This window comes from Pelodiscus sinensis, chromosome 9 (genome assembly GCF_049634645.1).
Source record: "Pelodiscus sinensis isolate JC-2024 chromosome 9, ASM4963464v1, whole genome shotgun sequence".
Classification (NCBI taxonomy): domain Eukaryota; kingdom Metazoa; phylum Chordata; order Testudines; family Trionychidae; genus Pelodiscus; species Pelodiscus sinensis.
Window position 1 is genome coordinate 21,317,338 of NC_134719.1, and position 18,661 is coordinate 21,335,998.

Below are 18,661 nucleotides of genomic sequence, written 5' to 3' on the forward strand. Positions count from 1 at the left end.
AGGAATGTGAAATGTGCCTAGAATGGGATTGTTTCTCATACAATGGAAAGGGAGGGCTCTGCTATATAATGACCACAGAAGGGCAGCGAGGGATATGGGATGGAAAGCAGGAAAAATTTACACTGTATAATAACCACAGTGGGGAAAGAAGGGACCATGGATAGGACCAGGACAGACATAACTCCACTGGGGCCGTAGAGTTGGAGAAAGAGACCACTATCTACCTGAGAGAGTTTATCCGTGTGTCTGTCCCCCAATTAGGGGACATGCACCCCACTCCCGGCTGTGTCCACTGGAGCTGCAGCAGTCATGGAGAGATGATTCTCACCTGGCCCCAAGCTGTTGCAGTGAGAGTGTGCTGGGATCTCTCTGCCCACAGCAACCTGCATGTAGAATCTTTCATCCCGAGCCCCCCCCCCAAAGCAACGATTTAAATTAAGACAAAGAAAATGTATTTGAGTTAAGGACCAGAGCAACGCAGGGTACATCTTCTAGTCCATCATAAAAATCTTTATGTAAGAAGGGTACAATACTAAGCAGCAGGCCACGGGACAATATTTTATTAGAGTTAAATTACAACAGTAGGCTAAAGAGATTGATCTCTCCCTCTTCCCCCCACAAAACAAGCCAAGATTAATTTTGATCTTTGTATCTATGTTTTATACAAAGTGGGTCTGATTCTGACCTACTGCCCAATTTTAATTTTTGATGCAGTTAGTCAGTAAAAATGGATATTGCTTGTATTTTATGAAGCATGCTGTGATCAGAACAACTGCTTTTGCCTTTAAGTTGCTAGTTCTCTCCCTTCAAAGATATCTTAGACAGAATAAAAAAGCTTTGCATTTCAGAAAGTTTAAAAGTGAACCAGCAAATAGATTTATTCTACATGTCTCAACAGAAACACTCATTGTGTAATTGACTCACAGCCTTTATTTACACTTGTCTACAGAATCATTTATTCATGAAATGACTTAGTACATTTTATCCAAGCTAAATGAAACCATAATTTTCCTCAGAGTTGTCTGTAGCCTATCATTTGCTAAATTAAAAGTTTTATCTAAGTACAGCAACAATTTTAATACAAAGCACAAGAAAAAATGAAGATAACATATAGCTTCTAATAGATCTTATTTTTACAATTTAGTATGTAGACTTTCATGAAGTCAGATGCACAGTTAAAAGAAACTAACTGTTCTTGTGCCATCTAAGCTACATTTAGCAAGGAAATCAGATATAAAAGAAAGTGATAAAGAAGAAGTTGCAGGGCAATTTTTTTCTGCAAAAAGATTATCAAAATATTTCTACAACAAAAACATTTTGCTGTCAGATCAGTCCAAAAGAAACTTATAAAATCATTTTAAAAAAAGCAGAATGTATTTTTGCTCCGTTTGTGTTCTTGAAGTTCATTTTACAAAAGCAACTATCAAAGATGTTGAAAGTTTCACTACTCAAATAATTAGATATATTGCTTCTTTGTTTTAAAAAACATATCATTTTTCCTTAACATACTTACCTTGTGATGCCACTGAAGATAACTGTTAACACAAATCTTTCTTAACCAAACGGAGCTCAAGGGTAACCAGGTTTTAGTGTGATATTGCTAGTAAATCAAATTTTATGTAGCATTTTAAGCCATAAATTTAAAGAAGTTGAAGGGGACAGCTATGATCTTTGATCACATTTATTTAGAAGCACAGATTTATCTGTATTTCAGGAGAACTTCCTATGCAGCTTATCTACCAAATGTAAAATTTAATGTGGGAAAAAAATAGCTTTCTACAGCCCAAATTAATCTTTCATTGCCAGCTTGAGGAGACTAACACTAACTCCCAAGAAACTATTTCATAAACTCTTTCATCACTTCAAAAGTAGCTACAAAATGTTCATTTCAGCATTATAAGTCCATAAAAAACTATCCCCTTTCTAAGAGAGATCACAGACTTATATATATATATATGAAAATTAAATTGCACCCAGCAACCTACTAGAGAAAGCTGGCTTTTCCTTGGCTGACAGAGGATCAAATAGGCTACATCTCCATAGACACAGACATCTTTGAGACAGACATCAGCTACAGAGAGAAGAGATTAATGATCCAAAAAGTCTTCAGTATGGGAGAGGGGAAGTCTCACATCCCATACCCAATATTAGGTTCTGTAATGGGTGAGTAAGGGGCATCAGATTCAGATGTCTACACTAAATGTGAGTAAGGGAACTGTTTACAGTCAGGCCCCCAGTTTTTCTGCATTTAGTCATTACCATAGATCCTAGCAAAGGTGCATCAAAGAAGCTCAGGAGCTGTTATGTGCAGAGAGCCCTCTTTTGGAGGATGGGACTCCACACATCAGCCTGTCTCCATTCACAGCTCAGTGAGGGATAAATAATTTAATTGGTAGGTGCCCTTCGAACTAAAAAAACCTCCCAATCCCCCTCACAATAGTACTAAAACTAGTGGGCCTCATTAAACATTGTTTAACAATACAATAATGAAATGTACACACCTACTCTAGGGAATTTATGGCTTAAAATGCTACTGTACTTTTTGTTTAATGAATTAACAAAGCTGCAGTTTCCCAGAAAGCAAGGACAAACATGCACTTCTACTAGCAGATTTAGCACTTCTGACCAAATAAGACAACAAGTTCTTAAAAATATTCCTCATGCACTGGACTAGATTTTTTTTTTAATGTGAACTTTAATACATTATTTCTTTTTAGAACTTGTACGGGAACCAGAATGGGAAGATCCAGATGATGACCCGCGGTGTCTGTAAGATACAAACAGAGAAAGTATGCAAAAAAATAAGTTCCACTTAATGTTGTCCCTCACATCCACAATAGAAGACTAATTTATCTGACAGGGGTAGTAAGTAAACTGTATATATGCATAATCTAAAACCGGTTTATGCTCACTAATGTTACACTCTTTAGTATTAAATTTGCCACATTTCATATTAAATTTACAATTCCTTGATGTCACAGTATTCATTTATTTAAGTTAATCAAGTAGTAGAATACATTAGCCCTTTTAAACACTGAAACAATGGAAATCCGGGTATTTGTTTATGGAACAGGAGATTTTGCAAAGAAAGATTTGAGGGTTTTAAAACATCACTTTTTAAAAAGCAGCATTGTAATTAGAGGAGGAAGGCTCAAAAAACTATTTTTAAACACCAAATGAGTAACTAATAAAATTAAATCCTTTCCCAGTTCATTTCATTTCTTTTGCAAGTATATTAGACACATTTTAAATACACCCATTCTTATTCTACATAAACCCAAACCTTTCTGGTGACCGTGATCTCGATCGTCTTTTTTTGCGATCACCGGATGAAGAAGATCTAGAGCGACTCCGCTTCTTGCCTCTCTCAGGGGAAGATGATGAACGAGAGCTTGAGTAAGATCTTTTTCTTGGGGATGAAGACCCCCTGACGGACCTGGAGCTGGATCTTTATTGATTAAGAAATAAATCTGATTTAATTTGTGTACGATATAAAGACGATAGCAAAAGTCTACTACAGAGTTCAGATCCAAGAACATTCAATAAAAGATTTGCCACAACATCTTACAAATTCATTTTAATACTTACTTCTTAGTTAATAGACAGTAAGAACTTCTACCTCAACAATGAAAATACTTATTTTGAAGATAATGCTTTGGAAATATGGTATTGTGTACCAGTGGTTTGGGAGCCATTTTTCATTGTTATCCAGAATTATGGTTTTGTTAAACGTACTGCAGGAGACTGGGATGAGAGATGGCCTACTAGAAGATCATATTCGTGCTAAGTAATAGAGTCCACAAAGTGAGAGATTTAATACAAGCTATTTCAAATTGTGTTTCACTTTACTGTTAGTGTATATATTCCATTATGTATCATAAAACCAATGTTATTTCAAAAATAAACCACCTAACATTTACTAAAATTGGAAGAAACCTCAAAAAATGGCCATTCTCCCACCCAAATTTGCAAGATTCTGCTGAACTGAAACTATTTTAATAAACTAAAAATGTTAGAAGACAAAATGCTACGCAAAATGTTTTACTGTGTTTTACAAAGAAACAGCTACTTTCTCATGAAATAAATCATTTGCTGAAGCCGACAGACAAGGTGATAGAAAAAGAATTTAGGCTCTCCTGGCTTCAAGCCCAATGTTAAATTTACCAGAACAAGAGGATTTAGTGACAGTACTTTCTTTTTTAATCAAACATGCATATTTTTCCACAGAAAAGTTTCACAATCTTCACTGTAAATAATAAAGTACAGTAGACTCCTGATAATCCGGAACCTATGGGACCTAGGTGGTACTGGATTATCAAATATGTCGGAGTATCAGGAGATACTATAAGATAGTTATGTATATACTGTATACAGTATATACTGTATATAAAGTGTTTTTAACCCTTTTTATTGTACATACTGTATAAAGTGTACTGTAAGGTTTTCGTTTTTTAAACCCTTTTTTACCCTTTTTGCTCAGTTCAGCTGTTGCCGCTGTTACCTTGTGACTCATTTTTTGCAGAAACTCACTCGCTAGGCTACTGCCATTTTGATGCCGGACTATCAGGAGTGCCGGACTATTGGATGCTGGACTATTGGAGTTTTACTGTACTCCAAAATATTAAGCAATTTAACCGACAGGAAGGTCTGAAATGCAGTTTTAAACCAATGCTGTATACTAAAAATAACTTGTCCTGAACATGTTGTTTTAGTATCAATGGGGTGTCAAATAATAATTTGCTTTCTATTTTAACACTTAGTTATATTTGCCTTAGGAATTAGTCTAAATTTTTAGTCTAGTGAGAATTGCAACTGGCATAAAATTAATAGGCACACTGGGCAAATGTAGGGTAGAATGAGGGAGCAATCCTTCTCTCAGAGCAGCTAAAGAACTGTTTCATAAGATACATCCACACTGCACACCACTTGCCGCAGCATATAGGTTACATGTAGCTACATGCCACAATGAAAAGCAGGATGCAGCCACACTGCAGTATGTAGCTACATGTGGCAATGAAATGGGGGAGGCAGTGAGAGCCTTTTCAGCTCCTTGTTTTTGGGAGTCTTTCCCCTACCTCAGGGAACTACTAGTGTCCCTGCAGGGGAAAAAAGCTCTAGCAGCAGAGCCTGTCCCTTCTACCGAAGTTTTTCTTTGCAGCAGGTAAAGGCCCTAGTAGTGGGACACTACATTGCGAAAAACAACAATGGGTGCTTGGGTGTATAGAGAGCCATGTAGAGTACATACCACGAATGTCAAGTATATATTTATCCAAGCGCTCACTATTTACATTATTTATACTGTGATCAAAGAGGTGGGGAGGTGCCATAAGGAGTATGCAATGTAGATAAATTAGTAGAGGCTGCATGGACCACTTCCACAATTTTCTCTTCTGAAGATAATGGAATCCCTTTTTGTACACCACCCCTTAAAAGAGGACACTAAAGAAGTTTGGACCACTCAAGGGATGCAAGACTATTTTTACATGCCCAGTCCACACTTGTTTCACACCATAAGAATCCACTCCATGCACAGAAAAAAAAAAAAAAAAAAGAGGCAGATTTGCATTCTACTGTAAAAACTTCTGTCAACAGGAAGCCTCAGTGAACTTATCACAGGGGTGACTTGCTAACTTTGGCTCCCATGCACAGTTCAATAATTGCTATACAATAACACCAGCTAAATCAGACTCTAATAATTATATCTAGAAGATCTGGACCAAGTCTTGCTTGCCTTGACCATATGTGAGCAGCAGTGGGTTACTCACATGAGTAACTGATCAGTGATTTCCCATATTTACAATAATGTTTCAACAGTTGTGTCTAATAGGATTTCAAATACAGAACCCTAACCACACAAGAGTATAGCACATCTAATATTTCATATTTAATTGCCAGAAGAAACAGTAAATAAAGTTGCAAGAATCATTTAAAGCAAAAATATGCATTCGGATTCTCTTGCTCTGAAGTATTGCAGATGTGATATTATCCACTTGCCTAGCTTTAGACCAGACTTTTAAAAAATTCTTCAGAAGAAAGCAAACATGCATTTTCAAGAATAATTATTTCATTTAATAGTGGTAACTCCTTGGAACAACTGACTTAGTCTGAAAATGAGTTGTCAAAATTGGTTGTTTTCTCTTAAAAACAAGACACGCAAGCAATCAGTTCTGCTACCCTTTTAGAATTTCTCTCTGCAATGCTACCTAATTCACCTTGATTTCGACCCACGAGATCTAGAATGTTCTCTGGAAGTGGAACGAGATCTTGATCTGGAACTGGAAGAGCTTCTTGAACGGGACCTGAAACAACATGGAGGATTTTTTCCCGATACTTGCCCAGCCTCATGAGACATGATGATTGAAAATTACATCTAGAATTTTGCACAATCCATAAGACATATGAGCATCTGAAATACTCATTTGTAATATTTGTAACTCTTCAAAAATTAATATTCATTTTCTTTCATAATCAATTTTTAACAGTATACAGATGCAGCTATTTATCATACTTGGGCCTAGATTCATGAAAGACATAAATAATTCTGTTAATCTGGAAAAAAAACTTTATCTACTTTCAAATATTGATGGATAATTCTAGTCAAAGTTTCCAATGAGTAAAGTAGTGGCATAAAGAAGTTAAGGTTTTTATTAATGTCATCCTCTTAAGAGACTGAACGTTTGCAGTAGAACTATTAGTTAAACTGTGGAAGCAGACAAAGTAAGTAGGATATCCGTTTATTTGGTAAAGTTAATAAAATGATTGCTCACCCATTAACTATTTCATGAATCCAACCCAAATCTTGTAATTTGAACCTTAATGGGACACCATCAGCTTGTATTTTTAAACTGTGTAAAATTAGGAATCCTAGTGTGTGACACAGTACTCCAAATACACCATCATGAACATTTCTTAATTTTTTAAAAAAGTATCATGATTAGTTATTCATCTGTTGATATTGATAAGGTTCTTTTCAGCAAGTATGAGATTGATTATAGGCAATGTCACAGTTTCCACTGTATAAAAAGGCAAAATGCACACACACAAGAAAATTATTTTTGGTAACTTACAGAACTCTTCGGCAATATTTGTAGCTTTATAATGTTTTAAAATTAATATAATTTTCAAACTGATGGTGTCTCCTTAAAATACAAGCTACAAGAGTGCAGTATTACAAATCTTGTGTAACTGCAATTATTTTGAAGAGAAGACATGGCAAACCAAATTTCAATAATCTTTTCAGGTTCCATTTGGTAAATTCATTCTGTAAATCCCAATCAATATTATTATTGTCTCTCTATTTCATCATATTATTCAGAACAAGAATAGTCTGTACTTTTACTTCTAGCCAAATAAGTTATGTTTTAAAAAAAAAAAAAAAACTTTCAAGGAGAACTCAAAACTCTTTCAACACACATTTATGTTTAATGAAATGAAGACTCAGCTCATTGTTGCAAATACATTTTGAAGTTCCTGTGACTAGATTACACCCAAGTCTGAGAGATCTTAATTCTATTTTCATTCCAGTAGTTCCCATGCAGAAGGTGCAGTTCACACAGGAGGATAGAATTTCTGTCTAACACAACTCACACTCTAAAATGAAGGATGGGGGAAGAAAGATGTAACACACTATCAAAGTGAGTTTTTGATAAACAAATTGGCATGTGCCAATCAGTTCTGCCAATAGTATTTGGTTAGCTTCTTGTAGACACTATGGCCTAATGGATTTGAAGGAAAGGGCAGTGATCTATGGATCCTTGGAGGGTATTCTGTAGAGAAGAAATTGTATGCAATTTAAAGAGGAATTTAGTAGAGGGTTCCCAGAAGTCAGGCCAGGATGATGCATTTAACATGTGAATTTTAAATGAAATGTGCAGGGGCAATGTGGTGTCATGCTGGCCAAGTAGAAACATATACAAATTTTAACAAAAATGAACAAGAAAAAGCCGATTTTCACATATTTGAAATCTTGGTCACTTCAGCAAAGTGTGATTCACTTACCGTAAGGTCTAGTAAAACAATAGCTTATATTTTAAAAAGAGAAGCAGTTTCAGTGTAAAAAAATATGTTTATCTCCAAGAACTTGAGATCATCCCAACATATGTTTCTGCAAGTACAAGTTCTCCTAAATGAAGATGTTATTCAGCAGGTTTCAGCTTGGGTAATGTATTATGGTCGTATTATAAACTTCTCCATACAATAGCTAAATCTTAGCTATACTATTACTAATTATATATCTATGTGTTAGTAATAAGGAACTTCATAAGTTGCTTGAGAGAGATGTCTTGTAAGCTGCTGATTGGTTCACTACTGATCAGAGTCAGCTTTTTCTGTGCAAATTTTATCTGGCCTCACTAAGACCCATCTAATCCCTGCACACTCTTAAAATCAGTTCCATAAATCTTCCTTGCCTGATACTCTAATCATCTTAATCCCTCTGTTGACTTCCCCTTTTATACTACATAAAACAAGTTTCTTATCTTCACTTTCAAGGCATTTTCCAATTCTGGAATACTAGACTTCTATTTTATCTGCTCTTATTGCATTATTTCCTTCTTTACCACCCCGCCTCCCCTTTGCAAACAAGTTTGTCAGCTTTTCTTCCAACAGTTTGCATTATTTCAAAAAAATCATGCATGTAACATTAAATGTGACAACTCATTAGCAAGCTAAAAGGAGCACAATTCGTTTTGAAAGTATGTTATAAAAAAGAAAACTAAGCCCCACTGAAACATTATCTCGCTGAAATCGAAGTGACAAACTAAAAGAAGTTTTCACTTTCAAAACTGTGGCACTATAAAAAGCCATCATAAAAATGTAATCTATGTAAACTGTATATATAAAATTGTTACATTAACTGAAACTATAAGTCAATCAAGGAAAAAAAAGTAAATAAAGAAGTTAGATACTGACATTTTGCCTGGCGTTACCCTTGACCTGTACCCGTTTACCTTGACCTAGACCTTGAGCTTGAGTGGGAGGATGAGCGTGATGAAGATTGTGAGTGGGAAGATCGAGATTTAGAGCGACTGCGCCTGTTGGGTTTCTTTTTCTTATTAGCATCTTCTTCCTCACTGGCATCAAGATTATACTTTGAGAGATCAGCATCCTCTTCATCCTCATCCTGAAAAAAAGTAGACTATTAGCTAGGCTTAGAGACTTTAATATTAAGAAAATATGCAGAACGCAGGACTGCATTTTAGACAATTTTCATTTGGAATAGTAGTTTTACTAGCTCTTGTTTATTTGGAGCTTACTGCCAATCTTCTAAAAAAAATTTTTTTTTAAGTTCTCTTTTATTAAGATATCCAAAAAAACTCAAAACAAAACCCAACCCTTAAACATTGAGTGCAGCTTATTGAAAATCAAATAGCCACATAAAGATTTCAGAAAGAGCACATAATAGGACTGAAATAGTGATCTTCAAAATCAGGCATAATGACTAAATAATTAAAAAGTTAGGTAGCTAATTATAATGCCAGCATATGTATTATAGTTTAGGGAGTGTCTTAAAAATGAGACACTACTTTATTTGGGGCAAACGTCTAGCAGAAGTATCAAGCCCAGAGATAGTGTATTCCATTACTAAATTTAGATTCCAAGTCTGCGAATTCCTCACATACTTCACTTTATACGCTGTAAGAAGTCCCACTGATTTTGTTGGTCAGTGTATAAAAGTAAGCATGTGCACAAATCTTTGCAGGATCGTGGCTTAAAAGGAACAACTAATATTTAACAATGATTGTGTATTAAAAACAAAACTGCAGTTCAGGAGGATATTTATTTCTATTTTATACCTAAAAATAAAGCCAGCATTATTTAACAGAGGACATCAATTCTAATATAGGTCTGCTAAGAATTAAGGCCAATTTCACTTAGGAAGAGCATAGACTGTGAACAGTAACAAAGAACAAGAATTATTTTACCTCATCTAATTTATACTTGGAAAGATCTTCATCCTCATCCTCCTCTTCTTCCCCTTCAGATTCCTTATCTTCTACTTCCTTCAGGATAGATGCAGGCCCAACTGGCTTCCCTCGATATTTTTTCTTTTTGCGACCAAACTAATTGCATTCCATAAAAATGTGAGTTATATTCACATCGTTTTCATCCATTCCACCACAAGTAATACTAATCATAGTATATTAAATAAGCAGTCTCCTACAAGCTAATATGAAAAGACTATAATGAATTAAAACTTTTGAAAGACTTATGGGGAAAAAATGAAGCACAATAAAGACTATTTTAACTACAAATTTAAAAAATATTGCTGTGTGTGAAGACAGAGAAGGCAAATTTCTAATAAGAAATCTTAGCTGAATGACCTGGAAAAAAGTACTTGGCAATTATATTGTATGTCCAGATTCTGATAAAATTTATCAAATCTGGATGTACTCAAAGAGCATGTGCTTTATAAGACTGCTTTATAAAAGACTTCAGTATATTTTGGAAGCAATATGAGCACCATAAAGAAAACAGCATAAGAAATCTAAAGCAGATCTTGCAAGCAGATAAACAACTGAAACATGAAACTCTGTAAGTCCCACCAATTTAAATTTTAACTAATATTTGGAAGTTTACGTCCTTCCCTCCCCCCACAACTGCAGATTCAGCTCCAATTATACATCACATACGAATTAACAAGAGATGTAATTACAAAGATTTACACAGCTTGCTTCTCTCACCCTGAGCCTAATAGCTGAGGCTTGGTCTGTGCTTAAAACATAGGCTGACATAGTTGCATCATCACATACAGTAATGATGTGAAAAATTTCATACATAGTGGGATGGGATGTAGTTAGGTCAGCCTATACTAGTTGCAACTAGGTCAACCCTTCAACCCCACTATAAATGCAGCTAGCTCAATGGAATAATTCTTCTGTTACCCTACCACCTAAAGAAGTGGATTTACTACAGCAACAGAAACCCCCCTTCCATTGCTGCAGGAAGTGTCTACAGGCAGTCCCCGAGTTACGCGGATCCGACTTAAGTCGGATCCGTACTTATGAATGGGGCTTTTCTCGCCCCAGAGGATGTGGGTGGCGGGACCGCCCAGACGTGCCGCGGTCCCGCCGCCCATGTCCTCCGGGGTGAGAAAAGCAGCTCCACGTCTCCCTGGTCTGCTGGGGGGGGGGGGGAGGGGGCGCATCTCCCTGGTCTGCTGGGGGGGGGGGCGCGCAACTAGTCCCCTCCTCCCCCCAGTAGACCAGGCTTTTCTCACGGACGCCTGTGGTAGAGCAGCTGGGGCGCTACTGGACCAACCCGGCAGCACCCCAGCTGCTCTGCTCCAGGCGTCCTGAGTCAGCTGCTGCTGGTCAGTTGCTCTGCCCCGGGCTTCTTGGAATCAGCCGCTGATCAGTTTCAGCAGCAGCTGACTTGGGGACACCTGGGGTAGAGTAGCTGGGGTGCTGCCGGGTTGGTCCCCGCAGCGCTGAGGTGCGGCGCTGCAGGGACCTAACCGGTAGCGCCCCAGCTTCTCTGTTCCAAGCGTCCAGATTCAGACGCTGTTGAAACTGATCAGCGGCTGATTCCAGGAAGCCCGGGGCAGAGAAACTCTGCCTCGGGCTTCCTATAGTCAGCCGCTGGTCAGTTTCAGCAGCAGCTGAATCTGGACGCCAGTTTCGACTTAAGTACAAATTCAACTTAAGAACAAACCTACAGTCCCTATCTTGTACGTAACCCGGGGACTGCCTGTACATGACTATAGTATAGCTGCAGCTGTGTCCATTGATGTGCTTGTAGGGTAGACATATCCTGTGTTAGTGTCTCAAGCCAGGCTTCCCTGCCAAATATGTGCTCTTAACACAAATCTATATTTCTCTGATGTGATAATTATACATAATCTTACCTCATCATATTCCCCATCTGATTCTTCACGTTCTATATACTCAACATTCTCTCGTTCATTAAAACCTCCTCCATATCCTGCAAATTGTAAAATAATAATGAACTATAATCTCTTATAATATGTACATGCAATTACATTAAGTACAAAGTCTTTAGTAAATACTTCTGTTATATTACATTTTATTAAAATGAACGGACGATGTATCTAGATCAGTGGTACTCAAAAAAGTGACACCAGGTAGTCCATGACTCGAGCTCAGTCCCGTTCTCCCCGTAGCAGGGAGCCCATACTGATGCGCCAACCTCACCCGCCATCCCAGGTGGAGCTGGAGTGCCAGAGGAGTGAAGTGTCTCAGTTGGGGACCACATCAATGAGAGTTAGGGATTTTTTGAGGTTTTTTTTATTTTTTTTATTTTTTCGCTTCTCACGTGTGGTCCCCAAATGATTTTTCTATGGATCAGTGGACTGTGACCCAAACAAAAGATTCCCCATCCCTGTCATAAATAAGGAAAACATGGAGACTTTTTGTGTTAGACATAAATTACACTTAATTTAAAATGAAGTTTGATAAACTAACATGAAAAAGTTAAAGCAGTTAATCTTTTTAACAATTTAAATTAATATTTTCTTCCTTACAGGTTAAATTACACCACTCTCCCTGGCTGCAACACTAGAAAAATGGCTCGGGTGTAATTACGTAATTAATGGCGACTTTCCATTTGCAACTGGTGGTCCACGGAAAGGTTTGCATTGAGCCAGGTAAGCCATGGGCCAAAGTTTGAGAACCACTGTTCTAGATGTATAAAATATCATAAAATATATATCAAATATTATGCAATCTGAAAGCAAACCGATATTAAACCGTTCTCACATAAGCATATAAAAATAGTTTGTACGAATCTAATTGAGAAGCTGAGGTAACCTTTGCTAAATGAAAAAATACATCCCACTGCAACTGTTTTGTAATTACAGACCAGATTATGGCTCCTTTGAGACACTGTAGTGCTGAAAAGAAACCATAATCAGGCTGCAAATGCCCAGCAGAGAATCCCCCTTGTGTAGGAGAATATCCTGCAGAAATGGTCAGGGCAGAGAGGAACTCTGCTCCACCACTGCCATAAAGTGAGGACTTAAGGTTATTTGTGTGTTTATCACATTGCATTTGAAATGATAGTTTATAAACATATTAAAATTGTTTCTTCAATGTTATATACACAAATATCAAAACAAACTTAAATCTTCAGTTAAAAACAGTCTCTTCCTTCTTCATTGCTCGTGCTATTTCCAAAATAACTTTTCTTCCCACCTGCTACTCATTTGAAGTCATAGCAGGTATTTTGACACAACAAATGTCACTAACATAGCCCCACAAAAGAGAAAATGATGACTATAAAGCAGAAATAATTAGCACAAAAAGATGAATGTCTAAAACAGAGAGCCTTTCATTCAAGTATCCTCAGTTAATAAAAAAAAAGGACATTGGCAAGCCATCCTTCTCTTTCCAAACCAGGAAAGTAATCAAAATGATTTATATAGTGAATAATACAAGCACGTACTTTGTGCAACTGTTTAGAATGCCTAACATATTTCACCATTTCTGAATATCTGCAGGCAGCTCAGAACTTCTTGTTTTAATCTTCAACTTTAATTTCAGATATAATTTACAGTTGTTTGTAAGTAACAAAACTGTGTCTTGGTACATGTACTTTAGAATTATACGACTTGGCAACATGACAGCTAGTTTATTTTTTAAGAATAAATAGAAAAAATAGAAAACTGATAAATTGTACTTTTCTGCTATGATGAATCAATTGTTCTGTGTTTCTAATTTTACAAGTATCAGAATACTAAAACAGATTAATTCCCTGACAAGATAACACTCATTGGGCTCATCTACATCACAACCACTCAATCAGTTCCAGCATAGTTGCAACCATGACCTAGTTATAATATGGTTTCATTTTGTAATTTGGTGGAACTTTATTATATCCAAAACATGACCAAGCCTATTGTTTAATTTTGAAATAGTTATAGCCCATTCTACACTACAAATGGGAATTGTATTGTAACCTACTACTAACATATAAATTTAATGTAGATGGACGCTATGGCTACATACCAAAAATTCGAAATTAATATTTCCTGGATTTAAACATAATCTGTTGGGAATTTGTTTTAAAGTACTGTATCTTCATAAAAACTAAAAAGATGTTTAAACTGACCACTCCATGAAGATTTCCTGAAATGAACCACTCTCACACTTGCAATTTATATATTAATAAGTCTATATACTGTACATACAAAGATTTACAGGGTAGGACATGCAAGAGAAAGACTAGGTAGAATTGCTATGTTTATTAAAAATGACCACTTGATTTAAGTTAAGTTAGTTTCTTCTTAAAATTTATTTAAAAATGTAAATTCATCTTACCTGTTCTTTCCTCCAGTTTTGCATACTTTGGAGTATTACACATATTACACTCTGATCTCCTGGCCCAGTTCACATTGCCACAGCTTTGGAAGGAGGGGAAAGAAAGTAAGTGTAAAGATGCAACATTTTATTTCAAGTTAAAGAGCCCAGAAATTAGGAAATATTTCCAGAAAATAATTAGATCAATTTATATTGGTTAGCAGTAATTTGACTTTACTACTAATCTAACAGGTAATTGTAACATAAATAGGGTCCACTCTTGCAATATTTATTTGTAGGGCCCACAAATCTGCAGATATCTGTGCCTCATTTTTACGGATACAAATTTTGTACATAGAATGCTGCAAATTTGCGTTTATATGCTTTATATCTGCGGGTATCCACAGCTGCAAATTATTTTGCAGATGTGGATATGAATTTTGTATCTGTGCAGGGCTCTACTTATTTGCACACAACTCTCAGAGAAGTCTATAGGAATTTTGTCAGAATAAGGATCACAGGCATGAGTCAAGTAGTCAGTCCAAAGAGCCCCAAAAGAATTACTGCTATGATCAAGTTTAAAATGCACATATATGCACAGACCTAGACCAAATCATAATATGGTAGTAAGACAGTACATATTTGGGCATAAGAGGAGTTTTCACTACACTACAAAGAAGTCATGTTTTGTAACTTTTTTCCTAGGGTTTGACTGTATTGGAGAATGGTACCTAGCTTATTTAAAAAAGGCAGTAGAGGTTGAAGAAAAAAGAGGATGATTGGAAAACAGTGGGAAAAAGTCAAGAATTAAATAGGAGAGCACTGGTGCAATCTGTAGGAACAGTGGTATAAGTGCCAGTTATAAAGTTGAAATCTGACAAATGTGAACTAGGATTCATTAGCATTTTCTAGAGATAGGAAACATTTCTAGTAAGTACAGGTTTTATAGACTGGAAATTGTATGCGGATTAACAAAGAGTGAATAGATAAATCAAAAGGGTATCAGGAAATACTAAGTTCTTCATAAAATCAAGGTATCAGGAAAAAAAAATCTGTTCCCATAATTGTTTCAAACAAGTATACTTTTACAAAGTTTGTGGAAAAATACAGTTTCTCTGTACTTTGACTTCATTGTTGTTTTGGGAAGTTTTGGAAGATGTGAAAGAAAGGCACTCTCATTCTTCTACCTATTTCTTTTTTTTAGAAAAATCCACACATATAGCAGCCTGTGAAATGAAATAACTGACAAGAAGTTTTTCAGTCAGATGAGGAACATCTAATCCTGTACTTTAATCAAAAGGCCATCTTGTCTGTCTAAAGTCATACTGAGTAAATATTTATTAAAAAAAACTGAAAATGAAAATTAACCTATTACGTGAAAACATACAAAACCCATTTTAAATACCACTAAAAAAAAAAAAAGAGGTCCAAATTAATCTTGCCTACCCAATAAAAGCCACACTGATTCTGAGTCAAACAACCAAAATCCATGAATTTTTAATCAATTAAAAATTTCTTCAGCAGAAATATTTAACTTTTAACACCAACATACGTTTTACATTGCCAGTCATTAGCACTGAACAGGCCACGGCTCTTTTCAGCAAGGGTCTTCCCTATTTCAGTCCCTCCAGCTTTCATCATTTTGGCTTCAGTTGTTTTTTCTGAAAATAGATTGAAGAAAATAACTGTCAAGAAGTTTCTTATAGGGATGTAATAGTATAGTCAATTAACCAATTAACCAATAAGCAAAAGCTTATAGGTTAATTCTACAGACTACACACATTTCCTCTCCCTTGGCCAGTAAATTTTTTAGCAGGCTGTCCAACAGCCTGGCTCAGTCCTGGCTTGTGCTGAGTCCAGGACCTACCCCAGCTGCGACTCTGCATTTAAAGTGTATAAGGAACCAGGTGGGCAGGCAGCCTGGCTCAGTTCTGGCTCACGCCAGATTCGGGAACTCAGGCAACCCACCCAAAGAGGTGCCACCCCGCACTGTTGCCTCTACAGAGCAGCAGCATGGGGCAGCAGGCAGCCAGTCTGCAAGGGGAGCTGTTTTTTAAACTGGCTCCTGCCTGGCACCCCACGCTGCTGCCTTTGATACAGAAGCAGCAGTATGGAGTGGCAGGGGGCTCCTCAAGAGTGGGGCCAAGGTGCACTGGCTGCTGGCCCATCGCTGGATAGAATTCATAAGGTTAAGAGATTATTCAAATAACCAATATTTAACATTCCTAGTTTCTTATAGACTGAACATTTTGGTTTTTGGGGAGGGAGGGGAGGGAAAGGGAGAGGGAGGCGAGGATTAGAAAGAAAGGGAAATCTAAACTGGAAAATAGGTACCTCGACCACATCTGTTACAGCTCGTTCTTCTAGCAAAGTTAACATTTCCACACCTAAAAAAAAAGATATATATATATTTTTTTTTTCTTATGAAGGGTAATTAGCACTTTTTTAAACATGAAAAGAATAACAACGGTAATTAATATTTGGAAAATGTTTTAAAGATAAAAAATCCCACGAAGTTGTCTTTGTTTTACAAAACAAATCATGAAATTTTCCCAGCTTGAATGATGTTAGTGTTGATAGCTCAGGGTATGTCTCCACTATGGGGGTAGAGTGACGCTATGTTGATTGATTCACTAGGGGTCGATTTAGTGGGTCAAGTGAAGATCCATTAAATCAACCTCTGATCACTCTCTTTTCTGATTCTGGAACTGTATTCCACCAGAACAAGATGAGTAAGGAGGGTTGACAGGAGTTTTTTTTTTTTTGTCAACCAAACATGGTGTGGACTTGGCAGTAAGTAAATCTAAGTTAGCATAACTGAAATTAAGGTATTAACATAACTCAAATTGTGTAGCTTAGGTCTACTTGTCCCCATAGTATAAACCTGTACTTAATTTTTGTAAGCTAAAATAAAACTGGTGGGGTTTGATTAACAAGGTAACCATGTAATTGCCAAAAATCTTAATGGTTACACGTGCAAGTTTTACACCACAGAATCTGCACTGAAGCCTTCCTGGGAGCGGGGCTAGGCAAAGTTTCACCAATAACATTAACAGATAAGCATCAGCTTATTGGTTAAACTCAAAAAGTCCTTTGAGTTTCTTAGGAATGTTAAAAACAGACTTTGTTTTCTAAACTCAGAAATAAATTTGTAACATGATGGTTTGTTTTTCTTTTGTTGTACAAATACACATTTTAGACCAAGAGAAAGCAAACAAAAAGGGCACTGGCCACCTGTTATTTTTGTCAGGATTCTCCTTTTTCACAATAAAAACAGCACAAACGCCATCAATAACTGTAAATATTTGCCAACTTTTGCCAGGTGTTGTTTAAACAAACTTCTCTGGCTAAATATTTAACTTCCCTTATTAAATGTTTCCCCAAACATATTAAAAGCTAACTGAACAATTCCAAATAAGGCTGAAGGACTGTTGGGTTTCACCGCACAGAAGTAACCCCATAGCCACGCCATTTTCCAGATCATGGTCCAGAGAGTGCAGTTCCTCTGCTCAGGCAAACCCCGCACCGACAGATCCCTGGCTACAGCGACGGGACATCCTGGGTCCACCCACGCGAAACACGCTGCGGGATCACGACCCAGCCACCTTCTTGGCAGCCTGCAGCGCAGAGCTGCCAGCGTGTCGCGGCCCCGAGCGGCCCCAGAGGGAGCGAAGCGAAGGGAGTGGAAAGGTGCTGACGGAAAGGGCGTTTCTCCTAGCTCCGGCCCCGGCCCGCGAGAGGGCTCCCGCGAGAGGAGAAGGGGCCACGGGGCAGGGACCGGCCGCACCAGCCTTCCGCCCCCGGGGGCCTAGGGCCTTGACGAAGCAACAGCCCCGCACGCAGCGCCTGTAGGAACCGAACTCGAGCGACGCCGAGCTCCCCTCAGCCCCCGAGCTCCGCCCGCCCGGGCCGCCCCCGGCGCCCGCTCACTTCTTGTCCGGGCAGATCCAGTCCCCGTCGCTGACTCGGAAATTCTTCGTCGACATCTTGCTCCGCCAACTCCGGCGCCCAGCGGCTCGGCAGGTGAGGGCCGGGGTCCTGTGTCTGACGGGGCTGCCCGGCGGCGCCTGTTTCCCGCCGCCAGCCACCCGAGTCTGCGAGCGCGCCGGGCCCGCCCTGCCTGAGGGAAGGCGGCGCCCGGGTTGCAATCAGGCATTGCAATAGACACCCTGGACGGGTGGGAAGGGGAGGCGGCACGGAGCGTTCCCCCTAGGGGTCGGAGGACCTCATGGGCGAGGGGCTGAGAGGAGAATGCGGGGAGGGGTGAAAAGGGAGAGCGAGAGGCAGGGTGACCGTTGAGAACCTGGGACACCCCAGCCACGCGCCGGAGGGCCCCCAGAGCTGTCGCCCATAGCAACAACCCTGTGGGGCGGGGGAGGAGGGACTCTGGAGGCAGCCCCCGCCCG

At 38.2% G+C, this 18,661-nt stretch overlaps 1 protein-coding gene across 2 annotated transcripts; it reads right to left on the bottom strand.

The window, feature by feature from the left end:
* Positions 1-852: 852 nt before the first annotated feature.
* Positions 853-18,587, bottom strand: ZRANB2 (zinc finger RANBP2-type containing 2). 2 transcript variants are annotated; one of them, XM_075936235.1, is made up of 10 exons: positions 18,186-18,587; positions 16,590-16,642; positions 15,808-15,916; positions 14,277-14,359; positions 11,846-11,922; positions 9,924-10,061; positions 8,949-9,121; positions 6,213-6,299; positions 3,284-3,448; positions 853-2,767 (listed from the first exon to the last, which is right to left on the bottom strand). In XM_075936235.1, exons 1-10 carry the CDS (start codon positions 18,239-18,241, stop codon positions 2,704-2,706), a joined length of 1,005 nt encoding a protein of 334 aa, XP_075792350.1. In that variant the 5' UTR covers positions 18,242-18,587; the 3' UTR covers positions 853-2,703. The 2 variants fall into 2 exon arrangements, with proteins under 2 accessions (XP_075792350.1, XP_075792351.1); XM_075936236.1 differs by lacking the exon at positions 18,186-18,587 and adding an exon at positions 17,782-17,957.
* Between the last annotated feature and the right edge of the window lie 74 nt (positions 18,588-18,661).

What these genes read in the sequence shown, in the direction of transcription:
- ZRANB2 (XM_075936235.1), bottom strand. Translation starts at nt 18,241, where the DNA reads ATGTCGACGAAGAATTTCCGAGTCAGCGACGGGGACTGGATCTGCCCG. An exon ending in AGCTCAAGGTCTAGGTCAAG is followed by an intron (nt 6,300 to 8,948) that starts GTAAACGGGTAC and finishes ATGTTGTTTCAG; the next exon opens with GTCCCGTTCAAGAAGCTCTT. An exon ending in AGATCACGGTCACCAGAAAG is followed by an intron (nt 2,768 to 3,283) that starts GTTTGGGTTTAT and finishes TGTATCTTACAG; the next exon opens with ACACCGCGGGTCATCATCTG.